At 38.0% G+C, this 17795-nt stretch overlaps 1 protein-coding gene across 1 annotated transcript in view; it reads left to right on the forward strand.

The window, feature by feature from the left end:
• lrriq1 (leucine-rich repeats and IQ motif containing 1) overlaps window positions 1–17795 on the forward strand; it is a 197777-nt gene that overhangs the window by 56542 nt on the left and 123440 nt on the right. The window contains exons 13-14 of the mRNA XM_048607661.1: window positions 10528–10601; window positions 13241–13334. Coding sequence (XP_048463618.1) covers window positions 10528–10601; window positions 13241–13334 — 168 coding nt within the window. The remainder of the gene's footprint in view (window positions 1–10527; window positions 10602–13240; window positions 13335–17795) is intronic.

Below are 17795 nucleotides of genomic sequence, written 5' to 3' on the forward strand. Positions count from 1 at the left end.
ATAAGCATTAATAAAAATGTTTTGGCCAAATTATAAGGTAGATGCTAAACAGAAGTAAGAACTTTTTGAAATTCTCCTTCAATGGTCCGATTTCCAGGAAAAATTGTGACTGTATAAATCTTTGCAGTTACTTGAAAAACAACATTGAATTGCTGAGTTTTCAATACCTATAAGGTGTAACATGATAAAATGATAGTGGTTCCTTTGAAAACATCTTGCATCTGTTTGATGATTTTTGTCCCAAATTCTCTGCTAGTTCATGATAAGTAACTGTTATTTTTGGATCAAAAGCTGCTAGTTAAGATATTTTACTTGACCTGAGATTGATTAGTCTCTGTGGTAGTAAATGAATATAGTTCTTAGTAGCGTTGTAACTCTACATGTTATTTAGAAGGTTAATGGTAGCAATTTGCACCTTCTTTCTAATGGAATTTTAATGTTTGTTTGTCTCAATTACCAAGGTATAATAGCATAAATATAGAAAGGTGGCCAATTGAATCTATACTTTCTTTCTGTAAGAGTGTTTTAGCTGATCCCATTCCATACACTTTCCATGTAGCACAGGATATTTCTTTCTCTTTGGATGCTTATCCAATTCCCTTTTAAAAGCTGCAATTGAGCCTGGGTCCACCACACACTCAGGCAGTGTATTGCAGATGTAACCATATGTAACCATTCACTGCGTTTCTAAAAAAAAAATTTTCTCATCTCACTGTCTTTTGCTAATCATGTTACAACAATGCCTCTGGTTCTTGATCCTTCTACCAAGAGGTACATTTACTATCTACTCTCCCTAAACCCCTCACCATTTTGAACATTGTGACCAGATCTCGTTTTTCAAAGGTGAATGACCACAACTTCTGTAATCCGTCCATGTAACTGATGTTTCTTATCCCTGGAAGCATTCTTGTAAATATTTTCTGTACTTGCTGTAATTCCTTCACATTTTCCTGATTTGTGGTGCTGGAATTTTACACATAACTCCAAATGGTGTAAACTTATGAAAATTAACCAACTACTTCCATGCTTCTATAAAACCCAAGGTGCTTTTTAACCACTTCTAAACCTCCATGTTATCTTCAATATTTTGAATATACTACACATGACTCTTCTTTGAATCCCTTTAGAATTCTGCCTTTATATTCCCTCTCTTATATTTTCACTTCACACTTTCTGCATTTAATTTTATGTGCCATGAACCATCAATTTCAACAACCAGTCCATGCCATCTTGAAGTCTACCACTATCATTCTCTTATATTTGCTGCCAGTCTTGTGTCATAGTCTCTCCATTACCTCTCATTTACTTTCTCAGTGGACTCCCGCCCACACTTCCTTATGTCATGCCTGTTCACCGGACAAACAGTGCCTGCGAACAAGGGAACCCCTGATTTTTGTAGGCCACAGCATTTGCCAGGTAGCCTCCCTGTAAAGTGATTCCTTAATACCACCAGCAGTGGGATGAAGCCCACACTTGAGAGCCTATATTGGTCTTTGGGTGGGATGGCTGCACTTCACCCTTTATGCTTCAGTTCGGGGTGTCAGAAAAGCTGTGGGGTTCTACTATCTCATAGGTCAAAGTCCCCAGTCATCCTCTGAACTCACCTTTGGTGAGGGGAAAATCAAATTCTACCCGGTGTGTGACTTAGAAGGGAAGTTGGAGTTCATTGTGTGAGCACAATGTTTGTTCTTGACCTGGTTGGTGGTGGATGTTGTGGCATTCTGATCTAAGGTTGTCAAAGTAAGCTTGGTGAATTGTTCTATTTCTTCATGTTGAAAAGTATCATGCTGCAGCTACACTGTGGAGGGAAGGGCTATTATTTCAGTAGCCTAGGTACTGATCACTTCACACAGAATATTGTTGCAGCTCCACCTATCCAGCAGAGTAGGAATATTCCATCATACTCCTGACTTGAGTATCATAGTTGGTTGAGGGTTTTGAGAAGTCAGGAGGTGACCCCAAGAATGTTGGTAAATGATGATATGCCCTTGAAATTTGGTAAAGGAACTTCATGTTGAAGACGTTTGTTCAGTTACACAAATGAACCTTGCATGTCATCAACCACCTGTCAGCTCAAACTGAAGACCTTAAAGCTAGGGTCTTGTTTTAGGTAAGCATGTACTGTTTCATTATGACAGGAATTTTGATTGGAGCTGAGCAGTGTATAATAATCAACAATCAATTCTTTTCTGACCTATCGGCCCTGCAGGGATAACTCAGGGCTGTGATGCCTGACTTCTAAATTAGTGGATGTCTGTGATGTTTTCTTGGACAGGCCATGAAGAATGTATCTTCATAATTAACATTCTAAGCAGCAGCAACATTTGTCGCACAAATCTGGTTGTTATTCACATGTATTAGAACATAACTTTTAGTTTTTAGGAATTAAAGTTTCAATGGTTAAGTAACCCTGAAGTAAATACGATTCAAATAAGCTTGGAGGTGATTACAGTTAAAAGTTAACATATTTTTGTCATAAAAGACAGAGTTGATGGGAAAAAATACTTAAGTGATATGTGACCCATTTATTAACTCCGTGGTAGAGGTAGTGGATCCAATTATTATCTCCACGAAAGAAGTTGAAAGCTGGCAATTCTGGGAGAAAGATCCATAAAATTCTATACTTACCTAAGCGACTTGCGATTACCTACAGCAGTCAGGGCCTTGGATAATTCAGCCCACTGTTTTTATGCTGGTATGTTCACGGGGAACATGGTGCATGGAATTATTAATAATGTGGCAGCAACTGTTGATCTGGAAGTTTTTCAAGTAATCAGAAGATCAGGCTGTGAGGTTTATGGGCAGGTGGGGAGTGTTTCAGTGAAAGCAGACCTCTGGTTTTTGTTCATTTTGTGAGTGATGCTGTTTACCCGTTTTTTCCTTTGGAGGAGAGAAGTCTCCAGGCTCCAACCCTGGAACATCAGAAAAAAGTTCCTCCACATGAAGTAATGGTTTTGTGATAACGATGAGAATTGAAGTTACTTTGCTAACTGTAAATTAAAAGAATAAAAAGGTGCTGGGGTCATTCAGACAGTAGTTTCCTGACATAAGACACAAAATTGATATTGAAACTTTTGTAATTGCTTCCATTAGTGAAAACTAACAAAACTGCTTCAACTGTTATTCACAGAAGAGCTCCTCCCAAATTCCCATTTGAAGAGATGTTCTTTGTCACTTAATTTTATGCAGGTGTTGCTGCTTTCTGCTTCCCATTCACCAAGGTCTTTCTACATTCCGTAGTCGACAGTAATATTTTGTTCTCAAACGTTTTCTCTCTACCTGCCTTCTCTGCTTTCTGACATTATTACTTTGCCTCTGCGAGAGCATTCTCTGCTTCAGGCAGGAAATTCATTGCCAAAGATTGCAGATTTGCAGAAGCAAACTGTGTGTCCCCTCCTGAAGCCAAGCTGCAGATAAAAATTGGCATTCTTCAGTGAGCTCAGTGGGAATAGAATCTCTGATTTAGAACAAGTCAGAACTGGAGTACTTTCAAAAATATATTTCTGCGGATGTCCCCAGTCTGCGTGCTAGGGAAATTGTCACAACATTGTATCAACATGACTCGTTTTCTCCTTCAAAATCATTTTTACTTTGATAGCATTACAAATAATTTAAACATGAAATATTTGATAATAACAGCAGTAAGAATCTATGGGAAACACTCAACAAAATAATAATTGCTGGTTTTAATCACAAGACCCAAACATGTTGGGTTGTGCTCACAACTTTTCATTTTGTACAATGTTCATATGACTGATTCAAGTCATCATGATCTTCACTTGAAAATTGACTTTAACTTTCTTGTGTTAAAATGGATAATTTCCTGCTTGCAAATCTGATAGAGCAATGTCCAGATAACACAGTATGTGTCTTACTTGCAGAGTGATGTTGCATTTTGAAATTGTTCATGATTCACTGAGGACTAACTTTTCTAGCTAATCAAAGTTTGCTTTTCGCTTCCCTGGAAACTTTGCACAATGACACTAAGAGCTATTGTGAGAAGAAACTAGATGTGGCATGGAATGGATAGTTGTGACAGTGAAAGGGAAGACCTGCATCAAGCCAAAAGTGATCGAAGTGTGCTGGCAGGATTGTTCAGTGGTGAGTGACTTGCCGCCCTACCACTTAGAGAGCTCATGGGAACATGACATCAGCATGTTAAGAGCTTTCTGATATCTTCTCAGCCAGTCATACGCTTCTATAGCAGTGTCATGCCTCACTAGAAGCTGCTGCCTAACCAGATGCTGGCAGCCTATGAATCCAACTATCAAAGCCTACCCTTCAGAGCACTCGAGTGCAAAGGTAAGTGGGTTTCTTTTGCTTCTTGTGGAGTAGGGGTCCACAAGAAGCAGGGGAAAGGTGGATCACAGGGGCATTGCTTTCAGAGGCCACCTCTTGCCCCCATTTCTGCCATGAATTGCTCCAAGATTAGGGCAACAGAAGCTTCCATCCTCTCTATCCCAACAAGCAAGCCACTTGTTTTGCCTGCTAGGAAGTCATGTAATTTGGGCAGTGGTGAGTCATAACCCATAAATGGCTGTTAATTGACCACTTGATTTGACAGCAATTAAGAAGTTAAAGTTTCTAATGGACCTCCTTATTCAACTCTTAATTGGTGAGGTAGTAAGAAGAGGGTAAGTATCTCTCGGAGGCAACTTGTCCAGTTATTTCTCCTTCATGCTGCCTCTGTTGCTGTATTCACAGAGAAGAAAATTCTGCCCACAAGAGCTAATTTAGATTATTCAGTTGCCTTATTTTACTAAACCAGTGGTAGAACATTTTTCCACTAATAGCTACAACTTAGAGGTTCTGATTTAAAAAAAAAACCTTTTATATGTTGGGAATGTGGAATTATATCATCACAAAAGATACTACTTTGAAATACATATGATGTGGAGTGCGGTGTTGGACAGGGGTGGACAAAGTCAGAAGTCACATGACACCAGGTTATAGTCCAACAGGTTTAGTTGAAATCACAAGCTTTTAGAGCGTAACCCCTTCATCAGGCGATGTTACCCTAAATATGCAGTTCCGATCCTTTCTTGTCCCTCTTGCCCCTATCATTGTGACTCTCCCCTCTGCATCTAAGTTTCATCCCTCTATTCCTCAGGGTCTCTCCAGTGTGCCTAACATCACACCCTTTCAAGTTTCAATCCCTACAGTTTCTTTCTACCTAACCCACCCTCACTTGAACCTTTTTGGCACAGCCCCCTTTCAGGTCTTGTGGCATCAGTTAGTGTGGCTGTCTCACCTGGGCAAACTTGATGACCCAGTCAGACTTCACCTCTTAACACTATAAGCATTTAAGAATAACGTGTAAGGCTGCATTTAACTGAAACTTCTCATGAGCTGGTCGACCTAGTCTGGCTTCAGCTCGTATGCAGTAAGGATTTATTGAAAGGAACACTTCAGTTATGAAGGAGCCAAGTATTTTGGAGGCAGAAGTCTCTTCTGCCAGGTACGTGCTTCTTATAAACTATCAGGTTTGTGAACTGGCATGTCTCATATTTATTGCTGAACAAGATTGTGCCAATGTGCCAGTTCCAGCAGGCTAGGGTGTTAATTAGTAGCCGTGGTAAATTACTGAATGCAGAAGGAGGTCAGGAATGCCACCCTGTCTGAAAGCGTCCGAGAATGCCATACTGTAACTTTAATCTGTGATTTGGAAACTGGATTCTTGCCACCTTTCCAGTTAAGTTCCCTTGCTTCCCTTTAAAAAGCTCTGGCACATTTACGTATTTCCACCCTATCTTTCAAAAATAGCAGAAAATAAACAACAAAGTTTTCTTTCATTTAGTCTATTTTTCTAATCAATCTCTTCAGAGATGTTGTTACACACCTCTACAGCAGGTGGACTTGAACTTGGGCCTCCCGGTCCAGGGATAGAGATTCCACCACTGTGCCACAAGAGGGCCCCTAAAGCACACTTTATCAAGTATTCTCAGGCATTTCCCATTCATACTGACCAGACCTGAATCTGCTTAGTTTCCGAGATCAGATGAGATTGGGCATTTTCAGACAATTATGGCTGTAGGCCCAGTGAAGTTTTAAATACAAACACATGAATAAGGAGCAAGTGTAAGGCATTCAGCCCCTCAAGTCTGCCCCATTATTCAATAAAATCATAGCTGATTTGGTTGTACCCTCCAATAACCTTTCACCTCCTTGCTTAACAAGAAACTATCTACTTCTGTCTTAAAAATATTCAAGGACTCTGCTTCAATCACCTTTTCAGAATGAGTCCAAAGACTCATGACCCTCTAAGAGAAAATATTCACCTTGTCTCTGTTTTAAATGGATGATCCTTGATTTTTAAATAGTGTGCCCTAATTCTAGACTTTCCCACCTACTCCTCAAGACCACTCAGGATTTTGTATGTTTCACTCATGTCTTACTCTTCTAAATTCCAGTGGATGTAAGTCTAACCGTTTCAACATTTCCTTGTAAACCAACTCCCCACCCCACCATTCCAGATGTTAGTCTAGTAAACATTCTCTTTATGATAAACGTACCTCTTTATAAACATACCTTTCTAGTAAATATTCCTCTTTATGATGAATAATAACATTCTATTGGTTTTCCTAAATACTTAGTGTACCTGCATACTAACCCTTTGCGATTCATGCACAAGGACAGCCAGATCCCTCTGCCTGTCAGAGCACTGCAACCTCTCATCACTTAGATTATCTTTTTATTATTCTGCCATTTAATTCTACCAAAACAGACAATTTTATATTTTCCCTTACCATAGCCCATTTTCCGCATCTTTACTCACTCGCTTAACTATATATTTTGTAGCCTCCTTATTTCCTCATATTTGTGATTGTCAAATTAATTCTTGAATTAAATTAATTGTCAAATTTTCAATGTTGTTGTATGGGTAAAATTTTTGTTGCAATGAAGTTTACTGCAAATCATTTTACTTTATAAAAAATAAATTTCACAGCATTAGATTATCATGAAGGGAGGAATTTGAGCTTATACCATTGGACTAATTTGTGCATTAGCAGAATAAGTGGTTGTTTTATGCACTTCACTTTATTTTCATTTCAATCTCAAAAGTGTTTTTTGATGAATAGAAAAGCATACTGCAATGTTCTTTCAATATATTGTGCAAGTATGAGGGAACTGAAGAAATGAACCTTCAATATATTCCCAATGGAGATAAATTTGCATTTACTGAATACATGCTTTAACTGGGCTGGTAGAGGGGCTACTATAGAGCAATAAAACTATGGTAATAAAGTGAGCATTGTGCCTGTTATATTGAACTTGAGCTTTACCCTTTTTGAGGTATTACTGCACTATCTGATCCTATACTAAAATAGCTGAACTGAAAATAGTTCAGTGAGAAATGTACTATCTTTCTGATCATTATTTTTTGTCCTAAACACACTTTATTACGTTTAATTACTTTTATGGTAAAATTCCTATTTGTAGGAATGCATTTTTAAGTAAAATCTTTTGTGTTAACTTTTTTAAATACTCACTTGTATCAATGTATAAAATGTAACAATGCAAGTTCATAAAAGAGAAAAAACATCTAACCAGAAGAGGGCGTTATAAAACATTGCATACCCCTTACTGTTTTTGAATTATCTCCTTTGTTGTGCCAATCTAAACAGTATCTTTTTAAAGCTACAAATCAAAACTATTGATATGTACCTTTTTGAATTGCATTATTCAAATGCAGTAAATTAATAATAACTGACAACGGTCAGTTTGGTTACAAAACCCTTGCCAAATTACTTATAATTGTTTGCTTTTAGATAGAAGTATGCTTATATATCCTAAGAAAATAACAAAGCAGCTGATATGGTGTCTCATGCCAACCTTAATTTTTCACTTGCCTCAAATTGTTTTCTGTGTATATCACAGAAGTCTCACAGTGCAGAAGGAACACAGGTGGCCCATTGTGCTGCATAGAAAAGCAATGATGTTTATCATTAAGAATAGCTTTCAATTCTTAACTTTATTATTTGAATTCCAACAGCTGTGAGTGAGATTTGAACTGAGGTCTCAATGACATAAGGATATTTTTCATATTCTTCCTTTTTAATGATTACGTTTAAATTTTGCAACATGTGGCACCAATTTGTAATGATTTCAGTAGAAAAGGTAATTTCTAAATGAGCTGAAAAGAATGATACATCAAGATTTCATGTTTTAAAACTTTTAATGTATCAAATGACTAAAAACAAAACTTAAGTATACACTGTCTTTTTGTAGATGACTTATACTCTAAATTATAGAAATAAATAATTGCTTATCAAACATTGCACTGTCGATAGATTTGCATCTCTCATATCAAACAGATGCTCCCAGTAACCCTGGGTTACATTCTTTTTTTAATTTTTTAAATTCATAACAGAACTATCTCTCACAATAAGAGTTACACTGTAGATTTCTTCCTTTAGCTCCTTGTTAGACAAATCTTCCAGGCTGTCGTAACATCTCACAAAATGGACCTTCATTCTGAGCAAGAGCTCCCAGCCTCATTCTGTGTAGTGAATAATAGTTGCATTTTCTCTGCTCCAGGTACACATTGTTTCTATTTCTTGGTCTTTACCCTTCAAATGGTTGCATACCATACAAGACATCTCTGCCTGTCTGTGATATCCATGAATTAGAGGGAAACCTACAACCTGACCTCAAAACGGCTTTCTTAACCTTCTTATCCACATTAACAGTTCGACTTGGAGACAAAGTTGATCAGTTGTGTTTGATCCCAGCTCCTTTGCATGAACATGTAACTCTGAGAAAGTTTTCATCATGTTAAGTTACTTTTGTATGTCACTGTCACTTTATTCAATCCTTAGTTTAGAAAGAAGAAAATAAATATTAATTTGTACAGTGTTCTGCATGATCACAGGCCATGCCAAAGTACTTTGCAGCAATGTACATTGTAAATGAGAGAATGTGGCACCTAATTTGGTCATATATTGCACAAATAGCATGATGACAATCAGATAATCAATTTCTTTAATGATATTGATTGAGGAATGAATATTGACTACAATACGAGGAATATGTTCTATGCTATTTTATTCAAAAAGGTATCATCGAGTCTACCTCAGAGAACAGATGGGTCATAATTTAATGTTACGTTTGAAAAATGGCAATTGGGCAACACTCAGTATTTTACTAGATTTTTGTGCCCAAAAATAATGGAGAATAAATAAAGATTTTACCTCACCTGATAAGCGATTATTGCTAACATCAAGCCTCTCCAATTAAAGAAAGTCAGACATTTTTGTGCCCAAATTTCTGAAGTGGGGCTTGAAATCCACGCCTTCTGGCTCAGCTGACAGTGCTACCAACAGAGCCAAGCTTAATCTTTATGGGTGTGCTTTGATCTTGCTATATGCACAGTATGCCAAGTTTGATGCCTGGAATCATTAGAGATTTGAAATTATTTGGCAACTGCATCTTGTCATTTTCTCTTATTGAGCAGTCAATGTTTAAGATCTGGCTTGCAAAGCAAGTTTTACATTCAACAATTTTAACTTTAAAAAAAAAGGCTTCTACATGGCTGTTCTGAATTGGTGCTGTACTTGTTCCAATTTCCTTAAATTTAAACTTCTTGATCAAGTTTGAAATATTGTATGCTGGTTACTAGCCTGTCTTTATTTGTGAATGTCTCAGCATCTACAGAACCTTGCTAAGACATTCTGTTTACTCATACAAGTCTTGAGTACACAATGGAGAAAATTTGATTTCTGCACTTCATATAGAAAAATCATCAACACTTTGTTTATTAAATGTTTCTCTACCTAGAAACTGTGGGCATCTTCTGATCAATCCAGTACTTTCTCACAGTCTTACAGTCAAACATTGCCAATTATGAAACATTCCTGCTGTATATCTGCAATTCGACGCTTGAAGACATCAGAAATAGATCCTTTAGTGTAATAGATGATCTTGGTATAAGGGTATTTTCATGATAGGGATCCAGTCAGGAATATCTTTTCTGTAGTTTAGAACTTTAATTTTCTGTGGAGTAATGTTCAGACAAGTTGATTTTGATTTCTTTGCCACAGTAAAAGTCTTAAAAATTGAAACCCTGACATGCGATTCCTTTAAGTCAGTTGCAGGAAATTGAAACCCCTTTAAAAGTTATTGATCTCTACGGGGATTGTAACAAAAGTTACTGCTTTTTTTTCAGTTGGACATTTTCTGTTCCATATATGATTTCTTGTCACTGTATCATCGAGCAAGGAAAGGAAACTTTGGCTGCTTTGTTTCCTTAACTTTCCAAAAAGTCAATGTCAGTTTGTCTCCAGTAGTCTGTACTATTATACCATTAGGAAATGCAAGGTGTGCAAACATTTGGCCTTTATCTCGTTGTTGCAGTAACATGTATATATGGATACAGATGTGAAAGTTGACTGGCAGAAGTGCTTGCAATAAATTTAGTAGATTTAATTATTATGACTATAAATGTCTTATTGTAGAATTCATAGTCCTTAATAAATTACTAAACTCATTAATATGTTTGAAGTCATCGTGTACCACTTTATTTTTCAGTCTGACGGACCTTACAGCGATGTCTGACTTTCTTTTATTGAAGAGGCTTGATGTTAGCAATAATCGCTTATCAGGTGAGGTAAAATCTTTATTTGTTCTCCATTATTTTTCTTTTCCTAATTAATTTGCACGAAAGTTTCCATGAGATAGTGCATTTCCTTTAATCAGGAGCACAGGGTTTCCTGTGTGTGCCTTTAAATATTACTCTCTGAGTCAGTATGATACCCTTTGGGGCAGTCAAGATCAAATATCAGTTTACGTTAAGAATTGAACACAGACTTTTTTTTAATGAGAAATTAATAATCAATCACTATGCAACTATTTTTGTACATTGATATCTTACTTCAACTAAAGACTTTAATTCATGAATTGATACTTGGCACAAAGATGTGCATCTATCGTATAATTTGAGAATTCTTTATTTTATTGCTTTTGCTATATTAAAATTAATCTGGCTGCTTTAGAGCAGCATAGTTAGTAGTTTAATATGCTCATGATTCTTTTAATTTGAAATGATATCTGTAGTATACATGAGCACTTCTGGTGCAAACCACGCTGGCTGCCATTTTGGTGAGAATGTTGGTGCATGTGCAGAAAGTGTCAGCAAAGAAAGCAGACCAGTGCTCCAAATATCCCATTTTCAATATACACATTTGAACATGCATTTAGCAGCAGAAATGACTGCCAGTGAGTGCTATTGGTCTTTTATTCTTGCATTAGGACTGAGACTACTTTTCAAAAGTAGTTTTACATCATATCAGACCTTACTTTAAATTTATAAAACCATGTGAATCTACTTCACAGAAGATGGCAGTCACAACAGTTACCCAATATAGTTATCTCAGTCTGTATAAGATGTTAACAAACAATGCACACTTTTTGTAGTTATATCTCTAATTTTGCAAGATGGGAATGTAATCATTCATACCATGGAAAGTATATTTTCATGTTTAGTGCTGCTGATAAAAGCTTTTCATTCTGGAGGTTGCTTCATGGGAATTTGAATGTATGCCCCACGACAGAACATCAATTAAAAATTTTGGAGTCACATGTTCAGATTCCTTGTATGCACTCCTGGCTGTTTCAACATTCACTGCAAGCATTGCAAGTGAAACCGTATCCCTACATACCTTAGAGTAGCCGATTGTCCATCCTAACAATGCTGTCATATAAGGCCTCCTTGAGACTGATTAAGATTATAATGTTGCCAATGGGATATTATGCAAAGAATTAAATAATTTAATCCCATCACTGGATTTGCAAAGAAATAAAATGCAAGTCCTGGAATTCAGAAGTACAAATATGTGTAATAAGATCTCTGAATGGGTTGCCTCGAAAATATTTAGGAAATCACAGTGATCAGACAAAGCCAATATGGCTTTCTGAAGGGAAAATTATTTTCAAATGATCTAGTAGAGTTTTTGTTGAAGAATTATTTACAGTGGATAGAGAACAATTGAGATGTAGTGGAAGGTAAAGTCACCATAGTTCCACAGGATCATAGGCTGCTGTTTCATCAGAGAGACCAAGAAAGTGGTGGTGAGTTTAATCTGAGAATCACCATGCCTCAGGCAAAGTATGAGGTTGAGAAGGTGCGACCTTCATGGTAGCGTCAGCCAGTGTAGGAAATGAAGCCATGCTGTTGGCATCAATCTGCATTGCAATCTAGCCATTCAGCTAGCTGAGCTAACCAACCCACCAATGTAGTATATTTGGATTTTCAAAAGGCATTTGATAAAGTGCCACATCAAAGGATGCTGCACAAAATAAAAGCGCATGGTCTAGGGAATAACATATTAGCATAGATAAAGGATTGACGAGCTAATCAGGAGCAGAAAATTGGGACAACCAGATCTTTGTTCAATTGACAAGCCGTAACTAGTGGAGTGTCACCAGAATCAGTGCAGGATCCTCAGTTGTTTACAGTCCAGATCAATGACTTGGATGAAGGGCTAAGTGTACAATAGATAGATTTGTTGACGATATCAAGATTCATAGAAATAAATTGTGAGGAGGAGGTAGAGAATTTGCAAAGAAATGATTAGGAAGACAGATTGAATGTTGTTATTTATGGCAAGTGGGACAGAATATTAAGTGTTATTGTAGCTGGTGATATTCCATACGGAGAATTGTGTACAGTTTTAGTCTCCTTATTTGAAAAAAAAATGATATGATTGCTTTGGAAGCAGTTCAGTCTACTCATTTCAGGATAAGGAACTCATGAAGAAAGGTTAAACAGTTTAGATCTATACCCATTGGAGTTTTGAGGAATTAGAGGTGATCCCAATGAAGCGGATAAGATCTTGAAGGAAATCGTTAGGAATGGATAGGATATTTCCTTTTCTGCAGGGTATCAAAGATTATGGGGTGCAGACAGGAACTTGGAGCTGAGACGACAACTGAATCACTTGAGATCTTATTGAACAGTGGTGGAGGTCATGGGCCAAATGCTTACTCCCACTCCTAATTTCTGTACGTTTTCTGTATTTAGTCCCATATGGAAGGCAAATCTGCAGGTTTTTATCAATATGGGGTGAATTTTCGACTCATTGTTTTCTACTTCCTTGTGCAATTGGAAAAAATACTTCTCGTTGTAAAAGTCATGCCCTTCAAATTGTTTTTCCAATTTGTTGATTTTTCAGAACCTATATATTACTGATACTCTTTGTTTTATCCACTTTAATCTACTTTGAATATGTTTACTTTATCATAGATCTCAATAGCTTCCTTTTAAGTCTTAATGGATGTCATAGTCTGCTGGAATTGTTACTACATGGGAATCCACTTCAACAAGAGTCAGGCTGGAGGTGAGCCAAACCCATTTTTCAAGCTTTGTTGTCTGACAGACAGAATAGTATATTTTATTGAATATAAAAGTTAAGAATGCCTCAATAAAAGTTTAAATGCCTGTATTTCACATGCGTTATCAAACATAGAATCTGTGTTAATTAGGTAGATTTGTGTTACAGGAAATCCTGATGTGCACGCATCTGCATTACTCACGTGGGAAGTTTAAGCTTCTAATTGTTAGCCTTACCATGTCTGGATTGCTCTGCGATTCCCAGGACAGTGGGATCAGATGGTCAGAACTGTGCATGCTTGGGCTTTTTAGCTTTTTAGGAACGGCTGTTTTGTATCAAAGTTATTTCTTATGGGTGTTTTTCCTTCCTCAGCATTTGCAAGTTGTTATATGGCCCATTAGTTCTGTTTATAGTGCAGAATGGTTGAATAAGCATGGAGATGGCATGAATAAGAACATTTAAACTTGCCTTTTGAAATATTTCTGAATGCTGATTCTGGTTCATAATTCCTCTGCAGAGTTGTCATTTAGACTCGATATCATTGACTCGATGAAAATTTGGGGTGGCATGGGGTTTCGCTTTGAAACACTTACCGCCGCAATAGAGCTGACTTGGTTAGGAGAGCAGGATGCATGCTTTATGCCTGCATTTTTATCCCAGAACAGCCAAGCATATTAATGCAGGATTTCTGTCAGGTAATTCCAGGTTTTCTTCCCACAGTTTTTAAATAACACTGGGTTTGACCTGACTCTCTCAAAATCTGGGTCGTTGTGTCTATTTGGTTCCAAGTTTTTGGTAATGGTTACATTATGTGAATCTAGAACTGACCTAACTTATCAGACTCAGTATGTAGGTACATCTTATTGCTGTTAAGGAGGGAGTTCCAAAATTTTGAGTGACAGTGAAAAAACAGCCATGTCAGGATGTTGCGTAATATGAGGGAAACGGGCAGGTGACAGTGTTGCCATGCCTTTGCTTCCCTTGCTGTTCTAGGTGGTAAAGGTTATAGGTTTGGAAGGTGCTGCTGAAGGAACCTTGGTGAATTGCTGCAATGTTTCTTGTAGATGGTGCATGAGCAGTGAAAGACAGGGTGGATAAAGATAAACTATCTCCACTGGTTGAAGATTCTAGAACCATGAGACATAGTCAAAGAATTAGGGCCAGGCCATTCAAGAGAGCTGTTAGAAATACTACTCAAATGGCGGTCGATGCTAATTCAGTTGTTAAGTTTACATCTGAGGCAGACAAATTTTTATTAAACATGGGTAGCAAGAGATATGGGCCCACATGGAGTTAGACAGCAGATTGCCATGATCTTATTGAATGGTGGAGCAGGCCTGAGAGGCTGAATGGTCTACTCCTCCTCCTATGTTCCCAAGTTACACATAGGGCTGTGGTTTGTCTGTGGTGAAGGGAGTAAATGGTGAAGGTGGTGGATGGGGTGCCAAGAAACCCAGTTACTTTGGTGTGGTTGATTTTGAACTTCTGAACTGTTGTTGGAGCTGCACTAATCCAGGGTGTATTAATTGCATTTTTCAATTGTTTCTTGTAGATTCTGGTCAGGCTTTGGAGGGTCAAGAAGTTAGTAACTCACTGCTGTTAGTAACTGCTCTTGTGGGCACTGTATGTAAATGGCTAGTCCATTTAAATTTCTGTTCAGTCGCAACCCTAGGATATTGATAATGGCAATTCAGTGATGTAATGTGATGAATGTCAAGGGGAAGTGTTTAGATTCTGTCTAAACTGAAATGGGCATTGCCTGGCACTAAGGAATCAAAGTTGTATGTGGTAGCGAATTGCTTCACAATCTGACAAATTGCAAACAGAACTGAAAACTGTGCAAACATCAACCTACTTCTCACCCTATGAATGTGGAAATCTTATTGACAAAGCAACTGGAGATGCTTGAGCTTATAACACGAAATATCCAGAGGAAGTCTCTCTTGTGACACAGTGGGAGTGTTCCTACCACTGGACCAGGAGGCCTGGATTCAAGTCCCACCTGCTTCAGAGGTATGTAATGACATCTCTGAGACAGGTTGGTTAGGAAAAATAGATTAAATATCCTGAGGGGGCCCTCTTGTGGTGCAGTGGTAGAGCCCCTATCTCTGGACTGGGAGGCCTGGGTTCAAGTCCCACCTGCTTCAGAGATGAGTAATAACATCTCTGAGAGAGGTTGATTAGGAATTTTTTGAAGAAGAAGAACATTAAATATCCTGGGGATCTCTTGCAGTGCTATCCGGGCTGAGATGACTGCGCTCCAGCAAGTACACTGACTTCCTTTTGTGCTAGGTATGATTCTGGTCAGCTAACTACCCTTAATCCCATCAACTTCAAATTCATGAGAGCTTCACATTCTGTCACACTGTTAAATGCTGCATTGGTATCAAGGTTGATCACTCTCACTCCAGCTTTGAAATCTGACTTGTTTATGTTTGACCAAGGTTGTCATAAGATTTGGAGTTGAGTGATCTAAATAGAATCAAGACTGCACCTGGTGAGGAGATTTTGCTGAGCAAGTGCCACTTGATAGTCCTGTAGACAATACCTTTCACCACTTTACTGATGAAAGATCTGAAGAAAAGTCACTGGACTCAAAATATAATCTCTGCTTTCTTTATACTGATGCTGCCAGATCTACTGAGTTTTTCCAGCAATTTCTGTTTTTGTGTAAGACATTTAAAATTGAGGCATTATCAGATGGGGAGCCATTGAAAGTTAACAAGCGCAGGAGTGATACGTAAATGAGATATGAAGTTAAAACATGGGCAACAGAGTTTTGGACAAGCAGAACTTTATACAGGAGAAAGACAGGAAGCTGGCTAGGAGAGAATTAAATAATCAAGTTCAGACATAACAGATGCAGGAATGAGAGTTTGAGCAGCAATTGAACTGAGGTAAGGTAATAATTAAGTGATGTTACATGGACGGAAGTGGGCAGTCTTACTGATTGTGTGTGCAGGTAGGGGGTTGGCAACACAGTTTGGGTCAAACACATCATCAAGGTTATCGTCAGTTTTGTCCAACTTAAAGACAATTGTTATGATGGAAACAGCGAGTACCAAAGACAGTTAAACCTCTACAATAGTTAGTTGCAGCAAATTTCAGTTCACCCACTCTCTTTAATCAGATAAGTAGTGTAGGAAATTAAAGACAGTTGACTGATGCACCAAAATGGTGAGATTGAGCCAATTGGCATTGACATGTATGTGTAACTTGATGCTATGTTTTTGAATGGTATTACGAAGGGTAGCATGTGGATGAGAAGTAGAAGGGGCCCAAGATGAGATCTGTGGGAGAGCTTGAAAGGTGGCAGATGACAGTGAGAAGAGAAGCCATTGCACTAAGTCTTTGGTCATGCTGGATAATAATGAAACCAATCTAGGGTATGGTTCCACCCAGCTGGATGATAGAGGAAGATGGTGTAGTCAGCTGAGTTAAAGGGATAATTTATCATGGTTGAAGTCACAGAGAATGTCTTGTCTGACTTTAGCAAGGGCATAATGTATTGGCCACCCTAAATGCCCTTGAGAAGGTGATATGGAGCTTCTTTCTTGAATTGCTCCAGGTGAGGCATTGAGTAGTGTTCATTCCACTGGAGTAGTAATCTAGATCCCCAGAATATCGTTCTGAGCGGATACGTTTGAATGAAACCAAAGCTGTTGATGAAACCTGAATTGAAATCAATAAAAAAAAAACTGCAGAAAAAGTAATATCCAAAAGTATAAGAGCATCTGATTTAGAAGCAGAATTAGGCCAGTTCAGATATGTTTCTCAACCCCAGTCCTGTGCCTTCTCCTGTAACCTTTGCTCCCCTTATATTCAAGGACCTATCTATTTCTGTCTTAAGTACAATGACTTGAACTCCATAGCTTTCTGTAGCGATGAGTTGCACAGATTCATCCTCATGTTGAATAAATTCTTCGTTGACTCACTTCCAAAGGGTCATCCCTTTACTTTGAGGCTGTGCCCTCAGGTCCCATACTCTCCTATGAGTAGAAACATTACTCCACATCCACTCTATCCAGGCCTCTCAGTATTCTGTAAGTTTCAATCCCCCCTCATCTTTCTAAACACTATTGCATACAGACCCAGAGTCCTTTGCTGCTCTTCATATGACAAGCCTTTTGTTGCTGGGATCATTCCTGTGAACCTCCTCTGGACTCCTTTCAAGGTTAACACACCCTTCCTTCGATTGTGGAGCCCAAAACTGCTCACAATATTCCAAATGTAGTCTGACCAGTGCCTTATACAGCCTCACTAGTACATCCTTGCTCTTGTATTCTAGCCCTCTCAAAATGAGTACTAACATTTTATTTGCTTTCCTAACTACCAACTGAACCTGCATGTTAACCTTAAAAATATCCTGACTCCCAAGTCCCATTGTTCTTCAGCTTTCTGAAACCTTTCCCTTTTTAGAAAATAGTCTGCACCTCTATTCTCCCTACCAAAGAGCATAACCTTACA

This window comes from Rhincodon typus, chromosome 18, assembly GCF_021869965.1.
Source record: "Rhincodon typus isolate 14 chromosome 18, sRhiTyp1.1, whole genome shotgun sequence".
Taxonomy (NCBI): domain Eukaryota; kingdom Metazoa; phylum Chordata; class Chondrichthyes; order Orectolobiformes; family Rhincodontidae; genus Rhincodon; species Rhincodon typus.